Raw genomic sequence first — 19,349 nt, 5'->3', positions numbered from 1 at the left:
TGAGTGATATCATATGGTATTTTTCTGTCTCTTTCTGGCTTACTTCACTTAGAATGATGATGTCTAGGTCCATCCATGTTGCTGCAAATGGCATTATTTTATTCTTTTTTATGGCTGAATAGTATTCCATTATATAAATATACCAAAACTTCTTTATGCAGTCATCTGTTGATGGGCATTTAGGTTGCTTCCATGTCTTGGCTATTGTATATAGTGCTGCTACCAACATTGGGGTGCAGGTATCTTTTCATGGAAATATTTAGCTGAATTTTGATGTTATAAATTATACCAGGATATTAAGTATGAACTAAAGCAATGTAAACACATTTACTAATGTTTAAATGACAAAAAATAGATTTATAATTATCTTAATGTTATTAATCTTTCTTACTGAATATTACTTTTCTCATGTCTATACTAAAAACACTTGATCATTTTAGTTTAATAAGTGAGGTTTTTTTTAGTGTGTCTTAATTAATTAAAATTAAGTCCTCCTTATTGATTAAATCTATTACTACTATTTCAATTTTGAGTTAAAGTTTCATAATTTTTCAAGAAAAAAAAATTCTACCCCAAGTTTTTTAAAATTCTAAATCTAAACAATTAACCTGGAAAATATTTATTTTTCCAAATTATAAAATTAGTGCTTCTATGACAAATAAGTGCCTCTTTTGTAGGAATTTTAATAAGTGATTTGAATCTCAATTTGTCCTACAATGTATTTTTTAAATTCCAGTATTGAAAGAGAACAACAAACAACTAATTGAAAAAAAATTTTTCTAAGTGTATGGAAGACAACAGTGATTTACTGGTAGTTTTTTTTTTTTTTTTTCAATTCTATTTCATGTAAGTAGTGAAATTTTTTTAACATTTTTTATTGATTTATAATCATTTTACAATGTTGTGTCAAGTTCCAGTATAAAGCACAATTTTTCAGTTATACATGAACATATATATATATATATTCATTGTCACATTTTTTTCTCTGTGAGCTACCATATGATCTTGTGTATATTTCCCTGTGCTATGCAGTATAATCTTGTTTATCTATTCTACAATTTTGAAATCCCATCTGTCCCTTCCCACCCTCTGCCCCCCTGGCAACCACAAGTTTGTATTCTGTCTATGAGTCTGTTTCTGTGTTGTATTTATGGTTTTTTTGTTTGTTTGTTTTTTGTTTTTTTTAGATTCCACATATGGTGTGGGATCTCATATGGTATTTTTCTTTCTCTTTCTGGCTTACTTCACTTAGAATGACATTCTCCAGGAGCATCCATTTTGCTGCAAATGGCGTTATGTTGTCGGTTTTTATGGCTGAGTAGTATTCCATTGTATAAATATACCACCTCTTCTTTATCCAGTCATCTGTTGATGGACATTTAGGCTGTCTCCATGTCTTGGCTATTGTAAATAGTACTGCTATGAACATTGGGGTGCAGATGTAATCCTGAAGTAGGGTTCCTTCTGGGTATATGCCCAGGAGTGGGATTCCTGGATCATATGGTAAGTCTATTCCTAGTCTTTTGAGGAATCTCCACACTGTTTTCCACAGTGGCTGCACCAAACTGCATTCCCACCAGCAGTGTAGGAGGGTTCCCCTTTCTCCACAGCCTCTCCAGCATTTGTCATTTGTGGATTTTTGAATGATGGCCATTCTGACTGGTGTGAGGTAATACCTCATTGTAGTTTTGATTTGCATTTCTCTGATAATTAGTGATATTGAGCATTTTTTCATGTGCCTATTGATCATTTGTATGTCTTCCTTGGAGAATTGCTTGTTTAGGTCTTTTGCCCATTTTTGGATTGGGTTGTTTGGTTGTTTCTTATTAAGTCATATGAGCTGCTTATATATTCTGGAAATCAAGCCTTTGTCAGTTTCATTTGCAAAAATTTTCTCCCATTCTGTAGGTTGTCTTTTTGTTTTACTTATGGTTTCCTTTGCTGTGCAGAAGCTTGTAAGTTTCATTAGGTCCCATTTGTTTATTCTTGCTTTTATTTCTATTGCTTGAGTAGACTGTTCTAGGAGAAGATTTTTGAGTTGTATGTCAGATAATGTTTTGCCTATATTTTCCTCTAGGAGGTTAATTGTATCTTGTCTTATGTTTAACTCTTTGATCCATTTTGAGTTGATTTTTGTGTATGGTATAAGGGAGTGTTCTAGCTTCGTTGCTTTACATGCTGCTGTCCAGTTTTCCCAACACCATTTGCTGAAGAGACTGTCTTTATTCCATTGTATATTCTTGCCTCCTTTGTCGAAGATTAGTTGACCAAAAGTTTGTGGGTTCATTTCTGGACTCTCTATTCTGTCATTGGTCTATATGTCTGTTTTGGTACCAATACCATGCTGTCTTGATGACTGTAGCTCTATAGTATTGTCTGAAGTCTGGGAGAGTTATTCCTCCAGCCTCTTTCTTTCTCTTCAGTAATGCTTTGGCAATTCTAGGTTTTTGTTGGTTCCATATAAATTTTATTATGATTTGTTCTATTTCTGTGAAATATGTCCTGGGTAATTTGATAGGGATTGCATTAAATCTATAGATTGCCTTGGGCAGTGTGACCATTTTAACAATATTGATTCTTCCAATCGAAGAGCATGGGATATCTATCCATTTTTTAAAGAATTCTTTAATTTCCTTCATCAGTGGTTTATAGTTTTCTGTGTATAATTCTTTCACCTCCTTGGTTAGATTTATTCCTAGGTATTTTACTACTTTGGGTGCTATTTTAAAGGGGATTGTTTCTTTACTTTCTTTTTCTGTTGCTTCATCGTTAGTGTAAAGAAATGCAACTGATTTTTGAACTTTAATCTTGTAACCTGCTACCTTGCTGAATTCTTTGATCAGCTCTAGTAGTTTTTGTATGGACCTTTTAGGGTTTTCTGTATATAGTAACATGTCATCAGCATATAGTGACACTTTTACCTCTTCTTTTCCAATTTGGATCCTTGTTATTTCTCTCTCTTGCCTGATTGCTGTGGCTAGAAATTCGAAGACTATGTTGAATAGGAGTGGTGATAGTGGGCACCCTTGTCTTGTCCCAGATTTTAGTGGGAAGCTTTTGAGTTTTTCACCATTGAGTACTATGCTTGCTGTAGGTTTGTCATATATAGCTTTTATTATATTGAGATATGTTCCCTCTATACCCACTTTGGTGAGAGTTTTTATCATAAATGGGTGTTGAATTTTATCAAATGCTTTTTCTGCATCTATTGAGATGATCATGTGTTTTTTGTCCTTTCTCTTGTTAATGTGATGTGAAATGTTGATTTAGTAGAATGTCAGTCAAGATTATTTTTTTTTAATAAGTAATGCTTATTAATTTTTCCTAAATCAATAATTGGATCTCTTAGATCAAAATAAATGTATCCATGTTAATGCCAAGTAGAGAAAAACTGCAAACACATGGTTGTAATAACACACAGGACACTGTGGAAGGAAGAAAAGTTATAATCAAACTAAGTCTTAAATTATAGATGGCAATTTTCGGAGAACACTGAGTGAGGCTGAAAAAGAATTTCACGTTAAATCATTCCATTTGTGTTTGCAGCTGCACTCCAATTCTGACAAAGGCGACGGGTCCGTCAAATACATCCTCACTGGAGAAGGTGCCGGGACTATATTTATCATTGATGACACCACAGGCGACATCCACTCAACAAAAAGCCTAGACAGAGAGCAGAAGACCCACTATGTGCTTCATGCCCAGGCCATTGACAGACGAACAAATAAGCCCCTTGAACCTGAATCTGAGTTCATCATCAAAGTGCAAGACATTAATGACAACGCTCCAAAGTTCACAGATGGACCGTACATCGTGACCGTGCCTGAAATGTCAGACATGGGTAAGAACAGTTGTTGCTTATACTTTGGTAATTAACATATTTCTGATGATCCAAAATTCATCTTTTGAAGACCGGGTTTTAATTTTGGAAGGAGGGTAAAGAAATTCGAAGAAGTTCCAATATATTTCCATACTTTGCTATGGTCTAAAGTGTTAAAAAATCTAATATTTATTAAAATGAGTTTCTGAACTCAGGAGTGGAAGTAACACCTTGATCTCAAGGAAAATCATCATAAATGAGAAAACACTTGCAGTTCTTGCTTAATTGGCACAACCCTTTAACCTTACTAACACATTCAGTGACAATTTGCATGGACACAGGTAATACAATGTTGGAAATCTTTTGCTACGTCTTTTAAGCAGGTTTAAGCTTGCTGGTTATGACCAATTTATAATATGATTCATGGCACAAGTAACAACTACATTAATCAGTCAACTTTGCAGATACCTACCTGATTTGTCTTAAAATGGGTAACAACCCTGTGGAGTATTTTGAATACCACTTTAAAGTATGTAAGTAACTTTCCCAAATTCTTTCCAAAATTGCCAGGAAGAAATTGACTGCAGGTTCTCCTGGGTGCAGAACCTACCTTGCATTTGATAAATCAAGATCCCTCTGATGGTCCTGGGCTTTCCCACCACTCACAGATCTCCGTGGTCTAGCTATTTCATTTTTATCTCAGATGATGAGTTCCCTGAATATAAATAAAATCAAGTTCAGCTATGATAATAACATTTTACTATCTCTGTAAGACTCTTAGCTTGGATTTAGAACATCTATTTTGAGTAGAGCTTTCATATATTTAATTTTACTGTACATGTAAGAGTTTTATTTTAAATTAAGATTATCTTAGTCATTAATCAAATCTCTCTGTGTAATTGGATATATACCTAAGTTTGTTTTTTTTTTAATTTGGAAAATTATTTTCCAGTTTTAATGAGATATAATTGACGTAAGCACTGTATAAGTTTAAGGTGCAAAGCGTGATGGCTTAACTTACAGGTATTGTGAAATGATCACCATAGTACGTTTTGCTAGCACCTTTTGTCTCATATATATAAAGCTTTTAATGGAAGATTGCAGTCACTCATCTTCTCAAATCCAGTCCATTTTAGTTTTCTTGAGATAGCCAGATAGCTCCTGAAGCTGTTATGGAAGCAGGTTAGAAAGGACAGACTAAGTTCTCCTTCCTAACCAGACTCTCAGGGGAGTACGCAGTTGCCAAAATGGCTCTCCAGGGACCAGCGTAGGACACAGGGACCAGCCTCAGAGAGCCGGTGGAAAGGCCCAGAAGGCACTCAGGCTCACTGGTCTCTTAGGAAAGCTGAGAGGGGACTGAAGGGCTTGACACCATTATCTCTGGCAGGTAAGAGCTTATATGAAAACTCTAGAACAGACATCCTCCTGGCACCTTGTCAAGGGACTGACAGCCCATCTGCCAATCCTTTTCTCTTATAAAAGCAAAAAGCTGCATGACTCCATCACTTGTGGGAATGCCACCGGTAAAGTAGTTCCAGGGGCTACATAGTACCCCCAGGGAGCACAAAGGAAGCAACAGAACCATAGGGAGCAAAGCGCCAGAGAGAGGAAAACACGCACAGCAGTCATCACCAAGAAAGACAGCATGTCGACAGTTCGGCAGTCAGAGCACTGGTGCTTGAGGACGCTGTAAAGAGACTTCCGTAACTCAAAGTCATGTTTTCTACAAAGAAGTGAACAACAAAAAGTGATATTGGATTGAGGCATAAATGGTCACTGATCAGACCCAAGTTATTGTCCTGGAACTTGAGAACATACCAGAACAAAAGAAGAAGCTAAAAATCAAAATACAAGTATATGGAAATTGTGAGAACAGTATGTGACTTAGACGATATGTTTGTTCAACCTATCGTGTGAATAACGAATGTCCCCAGAGAGCAGAAGTGAGCAGATGAAGGAGAAGAGCAGTAACGTTTTTCCCTGAGGGTGAAGAATACACAGAATTTGCAAGATTGATAGACTTTCTGAGTTCCAGGAAGGGTTAATAGAATAAGAATCCAATCCAACTTAACTGAATCCTGGCAAAGTTCCTAAAGGCTAAGGATAAAGGGAAAATTTTTATAAACTTTCAGAATTTTTTAACATTACCAACTTAAAAAAAATATATTTTCACATCATATTTATCACCTGAAATACTGGAATGTGGTAAAAAAATTGAGTATCATTGTCAGCCTACAGAGAAATGACTAAAACCCTGAATCCTTCGTTCAGTCAAACATGATTCTTTGGCCAGCATGCAAGAGGTATCCAGAAAGTATATCATCCTCCCACCTTATCTAGAAAAATATTTAATAATATCTGAAATTGAAAATAATTGAAATGAATCAGAACAGAGATTGAAAAGCCAAGGGAAATGACAAGGAGAAGAAAAAGGTTCTCAGAAATGTATCCTGAATTACATACATGTGTGTGAACACTGTTAAAGTTAAGAGGGTGTATTTGAGGATATTAAAGGGTGCTGCACATTTAGGAATCTTGAATCCTAAAGGAATCACTGTAACTAAGGCTGGAGAACTTAGGAACAAGCCAAAACATTGCAGTCTTTATCTAGGGCTTAGAGAGGAGTATAGGAATGGAGAATAATTAGTACAGTTGACCCTTGAACAGCAGGGGTGTGAATTACAGGGGTCCACTTACAGGAGCCTCCTTATATGAAGGGTTGACTGTGAGTTATGTGTAGCTTTTTGACTGTGAAAGTTTGGTGCCCCTTAAACCGCACATGTTCAAGGGTCAACTGTATTAAGTTATTTTATGGAGATGAGTATGGTTCAGAGAGAGACTTTAATATTTGAGAAAAGAGGAAAAAGTGGGCAAACAATAAGTTTTCAGTCTCTTCTACCATGGTTCTTCTAGGTACAATTCTGTTGAAGGACCACAGCAAGCTTTAGGCTGAACATTGGAAACTATATTGGATGTGTATGACTTCACTTTGGAAAATCAAATGCATAAAAATTACCGTAATAGTACCTAATACACACTGTAATATGAATGTATGGGAGGTGATACAAATGTTTGTGGAGTGTGGTCTGCTTAAGAATGAGTGATACTTGCACTACCATTAAGTTTAAAAATAAAAAACTTGTAGCAGAAGGACCAACAAAAACCATGGCAGTAGAGACAAATCCAGCCTGCTGTCTGTTGTTGTAAACAAAATTTTACCGGAACAAAGCCATAGCCATTGATTTAAATACTGCGTTTGGTAGTTTGGGCACTACAGCGGCAGAGCTGAGTGGTGGCAACTAAGTCTTTATGGCTCACACGCCTAAAATATTTACTATGTTGCATTTTACAGAAAAAGTTTGCCAACCTCTATTGTAAGGGATTTTAGGAAATGATCCTGGAGGCAGTGGGAACAATGAGAGGATAGTGTTACCTTCTAATACTCCTGCTGGATGAGGCACCTGCTCTTCTAGGAGAGTCCGTGCTCTGACTGCCCTGATGACTACACACACAGACACAAAAGCATGGCATTTGTTACGAACAATAGAATCGAGCATCTTCCCTTTAGGGAAAAGCCTGAATGTCCAATATTCCGTCTATCCTTCCTTATTACTAAGAGAACTTAGTTTTGTTCAGAGTGACACTGCAGAATTAAATATTTACCTCTTACTCTTCCTTTTCATCTAAGAATGGTCATGTGATATAATTCTAGATGGTAGGACGTTAAGTGGAAACCAATAAGGTGGAAAGTTCTAGGAAAGATACAGGTTTCCTGTGGAAAGACACACCTGGCACACATATTTCACCCACTGCCACGTTCCTTTCTTGCTGCCTAAATGCAGACGTGGTATAGAAATGCAGCAGCCACTTAGAACCAGAAAGATGAAAGCCTCTTGCTGAGTGAGATGGAGCAGAAAGATGAAAGGGCCCGGAAGAATGATGCATCACAGAACCGATGCTCCAGCCCTGGCCTGCAGATCCCAAGAGCTTTCTTTAGAAAGTAAATCTTGTCTTTTTAAGCTATGGAGTTGGATTTCAGACACAGGAAGCTGCGTTGAATCTGAATTGGTACTTGGACAAATTCTAGGTTTTAATATTAACCCAATAACCAAAGAACTGAGTCCAACACTGAACCCAAAGGAGTAACGAGAAAGGTTTTAGCATTGGATAAGAAACAGGGATGTCATTTTCCATGAAGTGGCTGGATTTGGCAATGACGCATAAAATCATCCCTCCTTTCCGTTTCCACTGTGTCACTGTGATGCTGGATGCCTTTGCTCTGGCAGCATTTTCTCTTACTGCCAGTGGTGAAGCTAACATTTGATTTCAGATCTCTAAATCTTACTTCCTATCAACTGTAGAAATAATTGGACCCGTAGAAGTTTGGATCAGTGGATAAAAAGAGATTGGATATTTTGAATGTACACTTCGAGTCTGGCCGAAAATCAAACACTGATGACCACAAAGTAACTGATTTATTTGCCAAAGTCTGACACCACAGGATGCCACAGCAGTCCTGAAACAACTCCAGGGGATATTTGTTGAGCACTTACTATGTATCAGGCATTGCATACCATTTGCAACAATTCCATGCTGTGTCATCATGATGTTGGTATTACTATTATTTTTGTTTTACAGAGGATAAAACTGTTATACAGAGTTAAGTAACTTGCCCAAGATCAATCACATGGTTAGTAATAAATGCAACTGGACAAGATGTATAAGCTAGATAGAGCTTCAGCTTTTGAGTTCTCATTTTTTTAAAATAGAGTTAAAAACATAAAATCTGTATCAAGCTCTTTGTGGAATAATTATAGCAGAGAAAATAGATGATCCAGAATCCATATAGTTTACTGAGCCAGAGGTGAGGTTCCCCTTCTTGGTTCTTTAGAATGGATTTGATAGTATTATAACGTTCTTGTTCCAGAGATATTAAGATAGTAAGACATTTGAGATGGCTCAATACCATAAAAAGGAAAATTCACCCAAAATTGCATGGAAGCAGAGGAATAGCCATTTTTATATACTAGAATCTAATCCCTAGGGGGTCCAATAGGGACATGCTTTTTAAGAAAAGTCGCTCTAACAACCCCAAAATACATACATCATAGATAGTGTAGAAAAAGGCAATAGGTTCCAGGTAGCTGAAGGACATTGTGACCCAGATGGTGTTGGCAATAAGACAGATAGAATCGTCCAGGGTCACTTTCTGGAGTGGAAAGTAACTAAGCTGAGGAGTGGAGTTCAGATGAAGGACAAGGTGTGATCATAATGTTGACCAATGTCAACTAGTGTTTTTCTCAACACTTTAGTTCAAACTAAATGGTAAATAAATTCATGCTTAAACTATAAAAGCCAAAACTCTCAGTATGCTATAAAAATTCATCCACTTAAAAAAAAGAACAATGTGGTGAAGGAATTTTGATGTATGATATGAATCTAATAATCAATAAGAAATGACATGAATTTAAATGAAGAAACATTTGAAAATATACATGTCAAATAATTATGCTAGCCCTAATAAGATGGAAAGGTAAACTTAAACACAGAGCGAAGTACTGATTTTCATTACATAAGGAGCTTTTTGCAATAAGAAAAATTACACTACAATCAAATACACATGGGGAAATTAACAAGAGATTCATGGGAAAAACATGTTCACTATATTAAAAAAGTCTCAAATTTTACTAGTAATTTAAGAAACCACAGAGGAGAAGGAAATAGCAGTGTTTGGCTACCAAGTATGCAAATTTGATAATTCTCAAAATTGTTAATGTGCAGAACTGTTAGCAGAAAGGTTAATTCCCACAGTTTTTTGAAGGGTAATTTGACAATATCTATCCAAATTTTTATAATAATATATTTATTGTAGAAAACTATAGGTATACTGACATGGATGTGCAAAGATATATGTAAAAGGGTGCCCTTGCTTGCAGTTTTGTTCACAATAGTGAAAAGTAGAAAACACACTCAAACTACACTGATAAGGAAGTGTTCAAATAAATGATTCTTCAAACACATACTCATACCCTTGGCAGCTTAAAATGGGTGAATGCAAACTGTATATGCTGACATTTAAAGATCCAGATTCTTTTAGTTAGAAAAGCATTTTCAGAAATCCATGTGGAATAACATCCAATTTATTTTTAAAAATAAATATGTGTTGTAGAATATGCATTTACATATGTAGGAAATATCTGAAGGGTCCATAAGCACATGGGTGGAAATCACTTCTAGAAGAAAAGAGCTGCAGCTTTATTTGGTATGAGAGAAGTACGTTCTTCTTCATTAACATAATATATTCATGTTGTTTATGAAATGATAAAAAGTAAAATGTAGATTTGTGATAATAAAGGAATTAGTCACATTTACACTAACTTAAATCTGTATCAGTTTCTAATACTGGTAACAGCTAATGCTAGTGCCATGGTGTGATGACTGACAGCAAAATTTTCTCAGCATATGGTGCCAGAGAAGATTATTATTTTTACTCTATGCACATTAACTGAGTTTTGAATTATCCAGTCATTAAAAAAAAAAAAGAATTCTTCCCTTTTATCTCTCCAATTCTTTCTGGAAAGAAGGAGAGAGAGTGAAGGCATTTAATGTGCTGAGAACTGTAATAGTGGCTAGTAATAAAACAGTAAATAAAACAAGGTCCCTAAACTTGAGCAGGCTGCAGACATATAAACAGAAAATTTCAATATGGCGTTTGTTAAGCAAAAAAATAGAGGAGCCATAGGGTTGAACAGGGAGCCCAGCTTGCAGACTAGAGAAGACGTCCTCTGAATCTTATATAACGTATCAAGGGTTGTCAGTTAGACAAGGGGAAAAAAGATACATATTACATAGAGCACATATGAAGAAAAATGCTCCTCTCTCTTCACTGTGGGGTTATATAGTTTAGCGTGTATATATGTATGCACGTGTTTGTGTGGTTAAGGGCGAGTAAACAGGATTACCATGCAAATGATGGATTCCCTATAGAGTTTTGCAAAATGTGCTATGAGAATACAGAGAAGGCAAGAGAAGGCAACACCAGAGACTTCCTGGTTGTGAAAGTTTTTATCAGATTATTGTTTCTTGTGTATCTACGATGCTAAGAAATAGTCATGGAGCCTTCCGAGTAATTGCTGTGTGTTGTGTTGCTGGCGAGAGAAGTGTAATGTCGTTGTATGTGTCTTGTCAGTGAGTAATAATCAGCAGACAGAGTCAGTGGCATTCTGGATGTTTTAACAAAGAGACAAAAAGAAAATTGCAGTGGTTTTTGGTGCATGTTATAATATAGGGTTTTTCTTTATCTCTTTGATTTATATACACCACGTAATTTCAACTATTATCGAGGGAATCATATCCCTCTAAAAAAGAGTTTTTCAGCCATGCCACTATTGACATTTTGGACTGAATAATTATTTGTTTTGGGGGTGGGGGGGACTGTCCTGTGCATTATAGAATATTTAACAGCATCCCTGCTCTCTTCTTTCCCCATTAGATTCCAATAGTATCCCTCCCAGTGCTGCCATGTTGTGATGTCTTCAGACATTGTCAAAAGATCTCTGGAGGCCAAAATTGCTTTTGAGAATCACTGCCCCCCCCAAAAAAATAACATTCAAGATAAAAGAATGAAAAAAAATTCAAATTATAAACATGAATGGAAGAAATTATATTTGTTAAATTTAGAGTCACTACCAAAGAGGATCACATAGTGTTAAAATGCTCATGCCATATATTTTATGACCAAAACCAATTCAATCTGCACAGGGAGGCAATTTTCATGTTTAGATATTAGTTGCCATATTTAAATACATAACGCTATAAAATCAGAGAGGAAAACCATTGACTAAAGTTAGGTTATTCGTGCTCACAGAAAGAAAAGTAACAGCATGGCTACTTGAGAGTCATAGTTCTAATTTAAAAAAAAAAATCTGTCTGTTTTTATAGCATTGATTTAGAAAAGGACCATTTGAATTATGATGGGTGTCTAGTAAGCTGTCATATTGCTTTTTTAAACTTATCTAAAAATGTGACTGCATTTAACAAAGTGAATATATGTGGACAGAATGATATTATATTATAGAGGGCAAATGTAACCTGATAGGACTATGAAGAGACTCGTACACATTTAACATTTTTTATTTTCTGTGATATGTGGTTTATTACCATTTCAGCCTTAATGACTTTACCACCTCCTGTCAATTATTCTATAGAAGTAATTTATACATTTGGTTTTCTATTTTTTTTAATTAAATGTCTAAGTTTTTCAAAACTGAGTCATAAGAATATGAAAGGTTAATATTATTATCATTGCACAAAGAGGAAAATAACCCTGTGATGAAATTATTCCAGTTTTTGGAGTCAGTGTTCAGGAGCCCATGGGGCTTTTTGGAAATAAAGATAGAATGAATATAATCTTACTTGTAAATAGCATTGCCATTCTCAGACGGAAAGGGCACTCTTAAGTGTTTTAAGACATTTAGCAGGATTGCCATGACATATATTATTTTACCATAAAAAAGGTAGTAAATTTTTTTAAATTGTGTGTTTTGGTAGATCTCTTTTTAAAAACAGTAAAAAAAAAAAAAAAGTAATTTTGTCTCTTCTATTTGTATGTAAGTTACCCAAATTTCTGCAATTCTAGTCTTGCTTTTACGTGGAATCAGGAGATTGTAGTACCAATTTAAATTTGGATGTCTTGCAACACCTTTAAATTTTCAAAAAATTGCTTTAGATATAGAAATTGCTTCAAAGAAAACCATTCCAGATCGCAATCCAATTTGCTTGAAAATAAATTTTACATCTTCTATGTTTTTCACAGAAACATATTTATAAGGAAGTATATAAATCTTGACCTATTCTCTTCTGTATGTTAATAAAATATACCTATAATTAACATTATTTAAAAGCATTTTAAAACTTGGATTATAGGAATATGGGTTTTTGATTTATTGGAGAGAGAACAAAGTATTATATGAAAATTATGAATATATAACTTATGAACTTTAATTCCAATGGAGTACTAAAACTTAATTTGGCATATAAGGAGAAGATGAATTTTACCATATGACTCTTAAATTCTGCAAGGTTCCTTGCCTTGGGAGATGTATTACAACATCCCTAATTTTTTTTCATGTTTTCTTTGTTCTCGTCCAATCTCTAAACCCCAGACCTGTTTCCATTTGCAGCTGTGTTCTTTGTTGCAAAGCAACCAGAAGAGACACCAGCTGTGCTGATTTTATTGTGCTTCTTGTTGGGAAACTGATTTAGTTCTGCTCAAACACCTTGGGAGCTTCACCTGGCTATCTTCCAGGATTCTAGTAGCCATTTTAAAATTATTTCCCTGGGGCATAGCTTCAGAATGAGATAATGTCAGTAAAGTGAGGCAGACACTACAGTGCTACAAAGTTAAGTTAGAGTGTGTATGAAGAATCACATAGGACAACTGATAAATCATAAATTGGACAGATGTTTCTAAGATTCGTAAGTTTTTTTTTATTCTTAGTTTTCTTCTCATACTTTTTCTTCTGTGTCAGTTAGCTTTTGTATTATAACAAACCAAGCCACAATTTGCTGGCTCAAGATATCATTCATTTTACAATGAACCATCAGAAAGAGAAATTAAGAAAATGATCCTATTTCCAATAAAATCAAAAAGAATAAAATACTTAGGAATAAATTTAACCAAGTAGGTGAAAAATCTGTATGCTGAAAACAGTAAGATATTGAGGAAATAAAATGAAGAAGACCAAATAAATGGAAAGATATTCTGTGTTCATGGATTGAAAAGATTAATATTGTTAAAATATCCATACTACCTAAAGCAATTGGCAAATTAAATACAATCCCTATTAAAATTCTAATGGCATTTTTCACAGACACAGAACAAACAATCCTAAAATTTGTATAGATCCTCAAAAGACTCCAAATACCCAAAGCAATCATAAGAAAACGTAATGGTAGAGGATTCATATTTCCTGATTTCAAACTGTATTATAAAGCTGTACTGATCAAAACAGTACATGGCATAAAAATGAACATATGGATCAGTGGAACAGAATAAAGAGCCTGGAAGTACCCACGTGTATATGGATATTTAGTTATTGATAAAATAACTGAGAATATATAATGGGGAAAGTATAGTCTCTTCAATAAATGGGGTTGGGAAAACTGGACATCTCCATGCAAAAGAATGAATTTGGACCCCTGACTTGCTCTGTATGTAAAAATCAACTCAAGACGGATTAAATACTTGAACCTAAGACTTGCAACCATAAAATTCTTAGAAGAAAACATAAGGGGTAAACTCCTTGACATCAATCTCGGCAATGATTTTTTAAAATTTGACATCAAAAGCAATAATAAACAAGTGGGGCTACATTGAACTTTAAAATTTCTGCACAGCAAAGTAAATGATCAACAAAATTAACCTATGAAATGGGAGAAATATGTCACTTTCAGTATTAGGGCAGCATTTCAAGAGAGTGAGAGCAGAAGCTTCCAGGTTTTTTGAAGAGAAGGTTTAGAAGTTCTACTTTACTTTTGCTGTATTCTATTACTGTAAATACATCAGTTGAAACAATATTCTGTAAGTATTTATTGAATGATTGCACGTCAAACTTTTCAACCTACACTTATGTCGCGGGAAAGAGTTTGTAGAAATATAGTCTGTTAATTTTTTGAACATCGTTGTTCTGATATCTGGTAAAAAAACTTTGTATTGCTTTATGAAGTAATGATTCCTTTTGTTTTCCTATGAATAATTACCTTTGTTTTTGTAAAGTCAAGAAGGACCACAAAGTCAATTTACTTTATCACTTTTTTTAACGATTGATGTGACCTACCAGATTGCATTTTAAGCTACTTCAGATTCCTTAGTTTCTATATTTACTTCTTATGAGAGTAGACTAGCCTCAGAATCCCCTAATAAAACGGATCAATTCAAAATAGAAAGGACTTCACAAGAACAGATAAATTATTTCACCACAGGTTGGATCTAGTTTACAAAAAGTAAATCTGCACATTATGTTTTTTAAAGTATATCCAAAAAATTGGTTTTCATTTATGTACCTCTCAGTGTAGGAAATGGGAATACAGAGCAAACCAAGGGGGTGAAAGACTTACCAGCAGAGAATATAAAACATTAATTAAGGGAATTAAAGGTGCATTCTTGCCACCTTGGTCAAAGGTTAATTGACTGTAGGTGTGGGTTTTTTTTTTTTTCTGTGCTTTCTATTCTGTTCCATTGATCCATATATCTTTGTGTCAATACCATGCTGTTTTGATTACTGTAACTGTAACAGTGTTCGAAGTCTGGGAGAGTTGTGCCCCCAGCTTCATTTTTTCTTTTTTTTTTTCTTTAGTATTGCTTTGGCAATTCTGGGTCTTTTGTGATTCCATATATATTTGAGGATTATTTGTTCCAGCTTTGTCAAAAATATACCGGGTAATTTGATAAGGATTGTGTTAAATCTGTAGGTTGCTTTGGGTAGCATGGCCATTTTAACAATATTAACTCTTCCAATCCAAGAGCATGGGCTGTCTTCACATTTCTTTATATTATCTTTAATTCTTTTAATCAGTGTTTTGTATTCTCTGCTGCTAAGTCTTTCACCTCCTTAGTCAGGTTTATTCCTAGGTATTTTTTGATACAATTTTAAAAGGGATTTTTTTTTTAACTTTTGTTTTCTGTTATTTCATTGTCAGTGCAAAGAAATGCAACAGATTTCTGTATGCTAATCTTTTATCCTGTTACCTTGCTGAATTCATTTATCAGCTCTAGTAGTTTTTGTGTGGCATATTTAGGATTTTCTATAGTCAGTATCATGTCATCTACATATAGTGACAATTTTACCTCCTCTCTTGCAATTTGGATCCCTTTTATTTCTTTTTTTGTCTGATTGCTATGGCTAGGATTTCCAATACTATGTGACTATAAGTGGTGAGAGTGGCCATCCTGTCTTGTTCCAGATTTTAGCTTTCAACTTTTCACCATTGAGTATTATGTTGGCTGTGGGTTTGTCATACATAGCTTTTATTATGTTGAGATATGTTCCCTCTATACCCACTTTGGTAAGAGTTTTTATCATAAATCGATGTTGAATTTTATGAAATGCCTTTTCTACATCTATTGAGATGATCAGGTGGTTTTTGTTCTTTCTCTTGTTGATGTGGTATGACATTGATTGATTTGCATGTGTTAAACCATCCTTGTGATACTGAGATGAATCCAGCTTGATCGTAGTGTTTGATCATTTTTATGTGTTGTTGAATTCAGTTTGCTAATATTTAGTTGATAATTTTTGCATCTATATTTATCAAAAATATTGCCTTGTAAATTTCTTTTTTTGTTAATGTCTTTGTCTGGTTTTAGTTATCTGGGTGATGGTGGCTTCATAGAATGAGTTTGGGAGTGTTCCCTTCTCTGCAGTCTTTTGGAGAAGTTTGAGAATGATCTGTATTAAGTTATTCTAGGTTGCCCAATTTGTTTTCATATAATTATTCATAGTATTCCTTTGTGGTTTTTTTTCATATTTCTGTGGACATTTCTGTGGTATCCTGTGTAATTTCTCCTCTTTCATTTCTTATTTTGTTTCTTTGGGTTCTCTCTCATTTTATCTTAGTGAGCCTGGCCATAGGTTTATTGATTTTGTTTACTCTTTTAAAAAACAGCCCTTAGTTTTATTGATTTTTTTCTATTGTTTTCTTTGATCTCTATCTTATTTATTTCCTCTCTGATTATTAATATTTATTCTTCTGCTGACTTTAGGTTTTGTTTGTTCTTATCATTCTAATTATTTTAGATGGTAGGTTAGGTTGTTTATTTAAGATTTTTCTTGTGTTTTGAGGAAGACCTGTATCACTATGCAATTTCCTTTTAGGACTGCTTTTGCTGCATCCCATAGATTTTGTGTGGTTGTGTCCTCATTGTCATTTGTTTTAAGGTGTTTTTTAAATTTTCTCTTTGATTTCATCTTTGACCCATTGGGTTTTTAGTGACATGTTGTTGTCTCCATGTAGTTCGTTCGTTCGCTCTTTCTTTCTTTCTTTCTTTCTTCCTTTCTTTCTTCCTTTCTTCCTTTCTTCCTTTCTTTCTTCCTTTCTTTCTTTCTTCCTTTCTTCTTTCCTTCCTTTCTTTCTTTTTTTTTTTTTTCCTTTTTTTTTTCCCCTGTGGTTGAGTTCTAGTTCCACGCCATTGTGGTCAGAAAAGATGCTTGAAATAAGTTCTATCCTCTTAAATTTCTTGAGGCTTGTTTTGTGTCCTCGTATGTGATCTGTCCTAGAGAATGTTCTGTGTGTGTTTGAAAAAATGCATATTCTGATTTTTTTTGGATGTAATGTCCTGAAAATATGAATTAAATCTAACTATTCTATTTCTCTTGTGTCTCTTAGTATCTCTGTTGCCTCATTGATTTTCTATCTGGAAGATCTATCCATTAATGTTAATGGGGTGTTAAAATCTGCTACTATTATTGCATTCCCATCAGTTTCTCCCTTTATGTCTGTTAGTGTTTATTTTATGTATTTAGATGTTCCTATATTGGGGACATATATGTTAACAAGTGTAATATCCTCTTCTTGTATGGATCTTTTTTATCAGTATGTAGTGTCCTTTATCTTCTTTGTGGCCTTTATTTTAAAGTCTGTTTTGTCCAATGAGTATTGCTACCTCTGCTTTCTTGTCATTTCTATTTGCATAAAATATTTTTTCCATCCCCTCACTTTCAGTGTATGTGTATCCTTTGTCCTAAAGTTGGTCTCTTGTAGGCAGCATATTGTAGGCTCTTATTTTATTATCCAATCTGCCACTCTATGCCTTTTGATTGGAGCATTTAGCCCAGTGACATTTAAAGTAATTATTGATAAATATATATTTATTGCCATTTTAAACCTTGTTTTCCAGTTGATTTTGTATTTATTTTTATTCCTTTCTTTTTGTTCTTCCTTTTCTGGTTTGCTGATTTTCTTTTGTATTATGCTTGAATTCTCTTGTTTTTGACTTTTGTGACTCTATTGTATGTTTTTGATTTGTGGTTTCCCTGTTCCAGATAAAGTATTCTTGGTTGTAAGTTTTTTGTTTTTCTTTTTTTCTTTTTCCTTTTAGCACTTCAAATATATTGTGCCAGTCCTTTCTGGCCTGTAAAGTTTCTACTCAATCAAGTAATAGTCTTATGAGGGGTTATTTATATATAACTTGTTGTTTTTCTGCTTTTAAGAGTCTTTTTATTTTTAACTTTGGACATTTTAATTATAATGTGTCTTGGTGCGAGTGGTGTGAGTCTCCTTGGATTCAATTTATTTGGAACTCTGTTCTTCCTGGATTTGGATGTCTTTTTCCTTCACCAGGTTAGAGAAGTTTTCTTCAAGTGAGTTTTTTGTCCCTTTCTCTCTCTCTTCATATGCTGGGACCCCAAACATGCAAATTTTTGTATGCTTGATGTTGTCTTAGAGGTCCCTTAAGCTAGCCTCATTTTTCTTTCTTTTCTCTTTTTTTCTGATTGGGTGATTGCCACTATTATTCCATCTTCCAGGTTGCTGACCCATTCTTTTGCATCTTCTAATCTGCATTTGATTCCTTCTAGTGTATTTTTCATTTTAGTTATTATATTTCTCAATTATGAATTTTGTTTAATATTTTTTATCCTTAAAGTTCTCACTAAGTTCAGCCATTCTTCTCCCAAGCTTGGTCAGCATCTTTATAACTATTACTGTGGACTCTTTATCTGATAAATTGCTTATCTCCACTTTATTTAGTTAGTTTTCTGAGCTTTGTTGCTGCTGTTCTTTCTTTTGAAAAATATTTGTCTCCTCATTTTGTCTAAGTCTCTGTGTTTGTTTTTATGTGTATTAGATATATTATCACCATCTCCCAGTCTTGAAAGAGTGGCTTTATTGGAAGGTGTCCTTTGGGGCCCAGTGACACAATCCCCCTTAGTCACCAGAGACAGGTGCTCTAAGGATATCCCACGTGGGCTGCTGGTGCCCTTCTCTTGTGGTTGGGCTGCAACTGCTGTTGGTGCACGGATGGGTGGGACTGCCCCCTGCCTGGCCATGTGTCAGGCCCAGCCATGACTTTTTTAGGCACGCTGGTAGGTTAGGCTGGTCCCAGCTTGTCTAGCTGAAAGGTGTGATTACAACACCTATGAACGTGTTGATGCACTGGAGCTGAACCCTGACACTGCTGGCTGTGAGGCCCCACTATAATTGCTTCAGTCTTTCTCCCCAGGTGGGAGCTACTTTGGAAAGACTGGTGGAAGCTGAGGCCACAAATTTGGGAGGGCAGTGTGGGAGCTGATGGGATGGGCTGCTGGTACCAGTCTTCAAGGAACACCAGTGCAGGTCATATGGTATTGGCTAGGTTAATGGAGAGTGACAAAAATGGTGCTCACTAGCTCTGGGCCAGCTTTGTGAAAAGAGTGTTAAAAAAATAAAAGGTACCTACCAGCACTCCTGTCCCTGGAGAAAGTTCCATCAGCTTCCTGCTTCTTTGGCAAATGTCCTAAAATAAATCAATGAATCTCCTTCTCATATGACC

The 19,349-nt window shown here is 35.0% G+C and overlaps 1 protein-coding gene across 6 annotated transcripts in view; it reads left to right on the top strand.

Moving 5' to 3' along the window:
- The window catches only part of CDH18 (cadherin 18), an 885,120-nt gene that overhangs the window by 666,207 nt on the left and 199,564 nt on the right, over positions 1-19,349 (top strand). For all 6 annotated transcript variants that reach the window (XM_064479693.1, XM_064479687.1, XM_010981984.3 and 3 more), the window contains one exon: positions 3,547-3,841. In XM_064479693.1, coding sequence (XP_064335763.1) covers positions 3,547-3,841 — 295 coding nt within the window. The remainder of the gene's footprint in view (positions 1-3,546; positions 3,842-19,349) is intronic.

This window comes from Camelus dromedarius, chromosome 3, assembly GCF_036321535.1.
Source record: "Camelus dromedarius isolate mCamDro1 chromosome 3, mCamDro1.pat, whole genome shotgun sequence".
In the NCBI taxonomy this organism is placed as follows: Eukaryota; Metazoa; Chordata; class Mammalia; order Artiodactyla; family Camelidae; genus Camelus; species Camelus dromedarius.
Note: the sequence above shows the minus strand (reverse complement) of the source record. Positions and strands in the feature narration are given on the sequence as shown.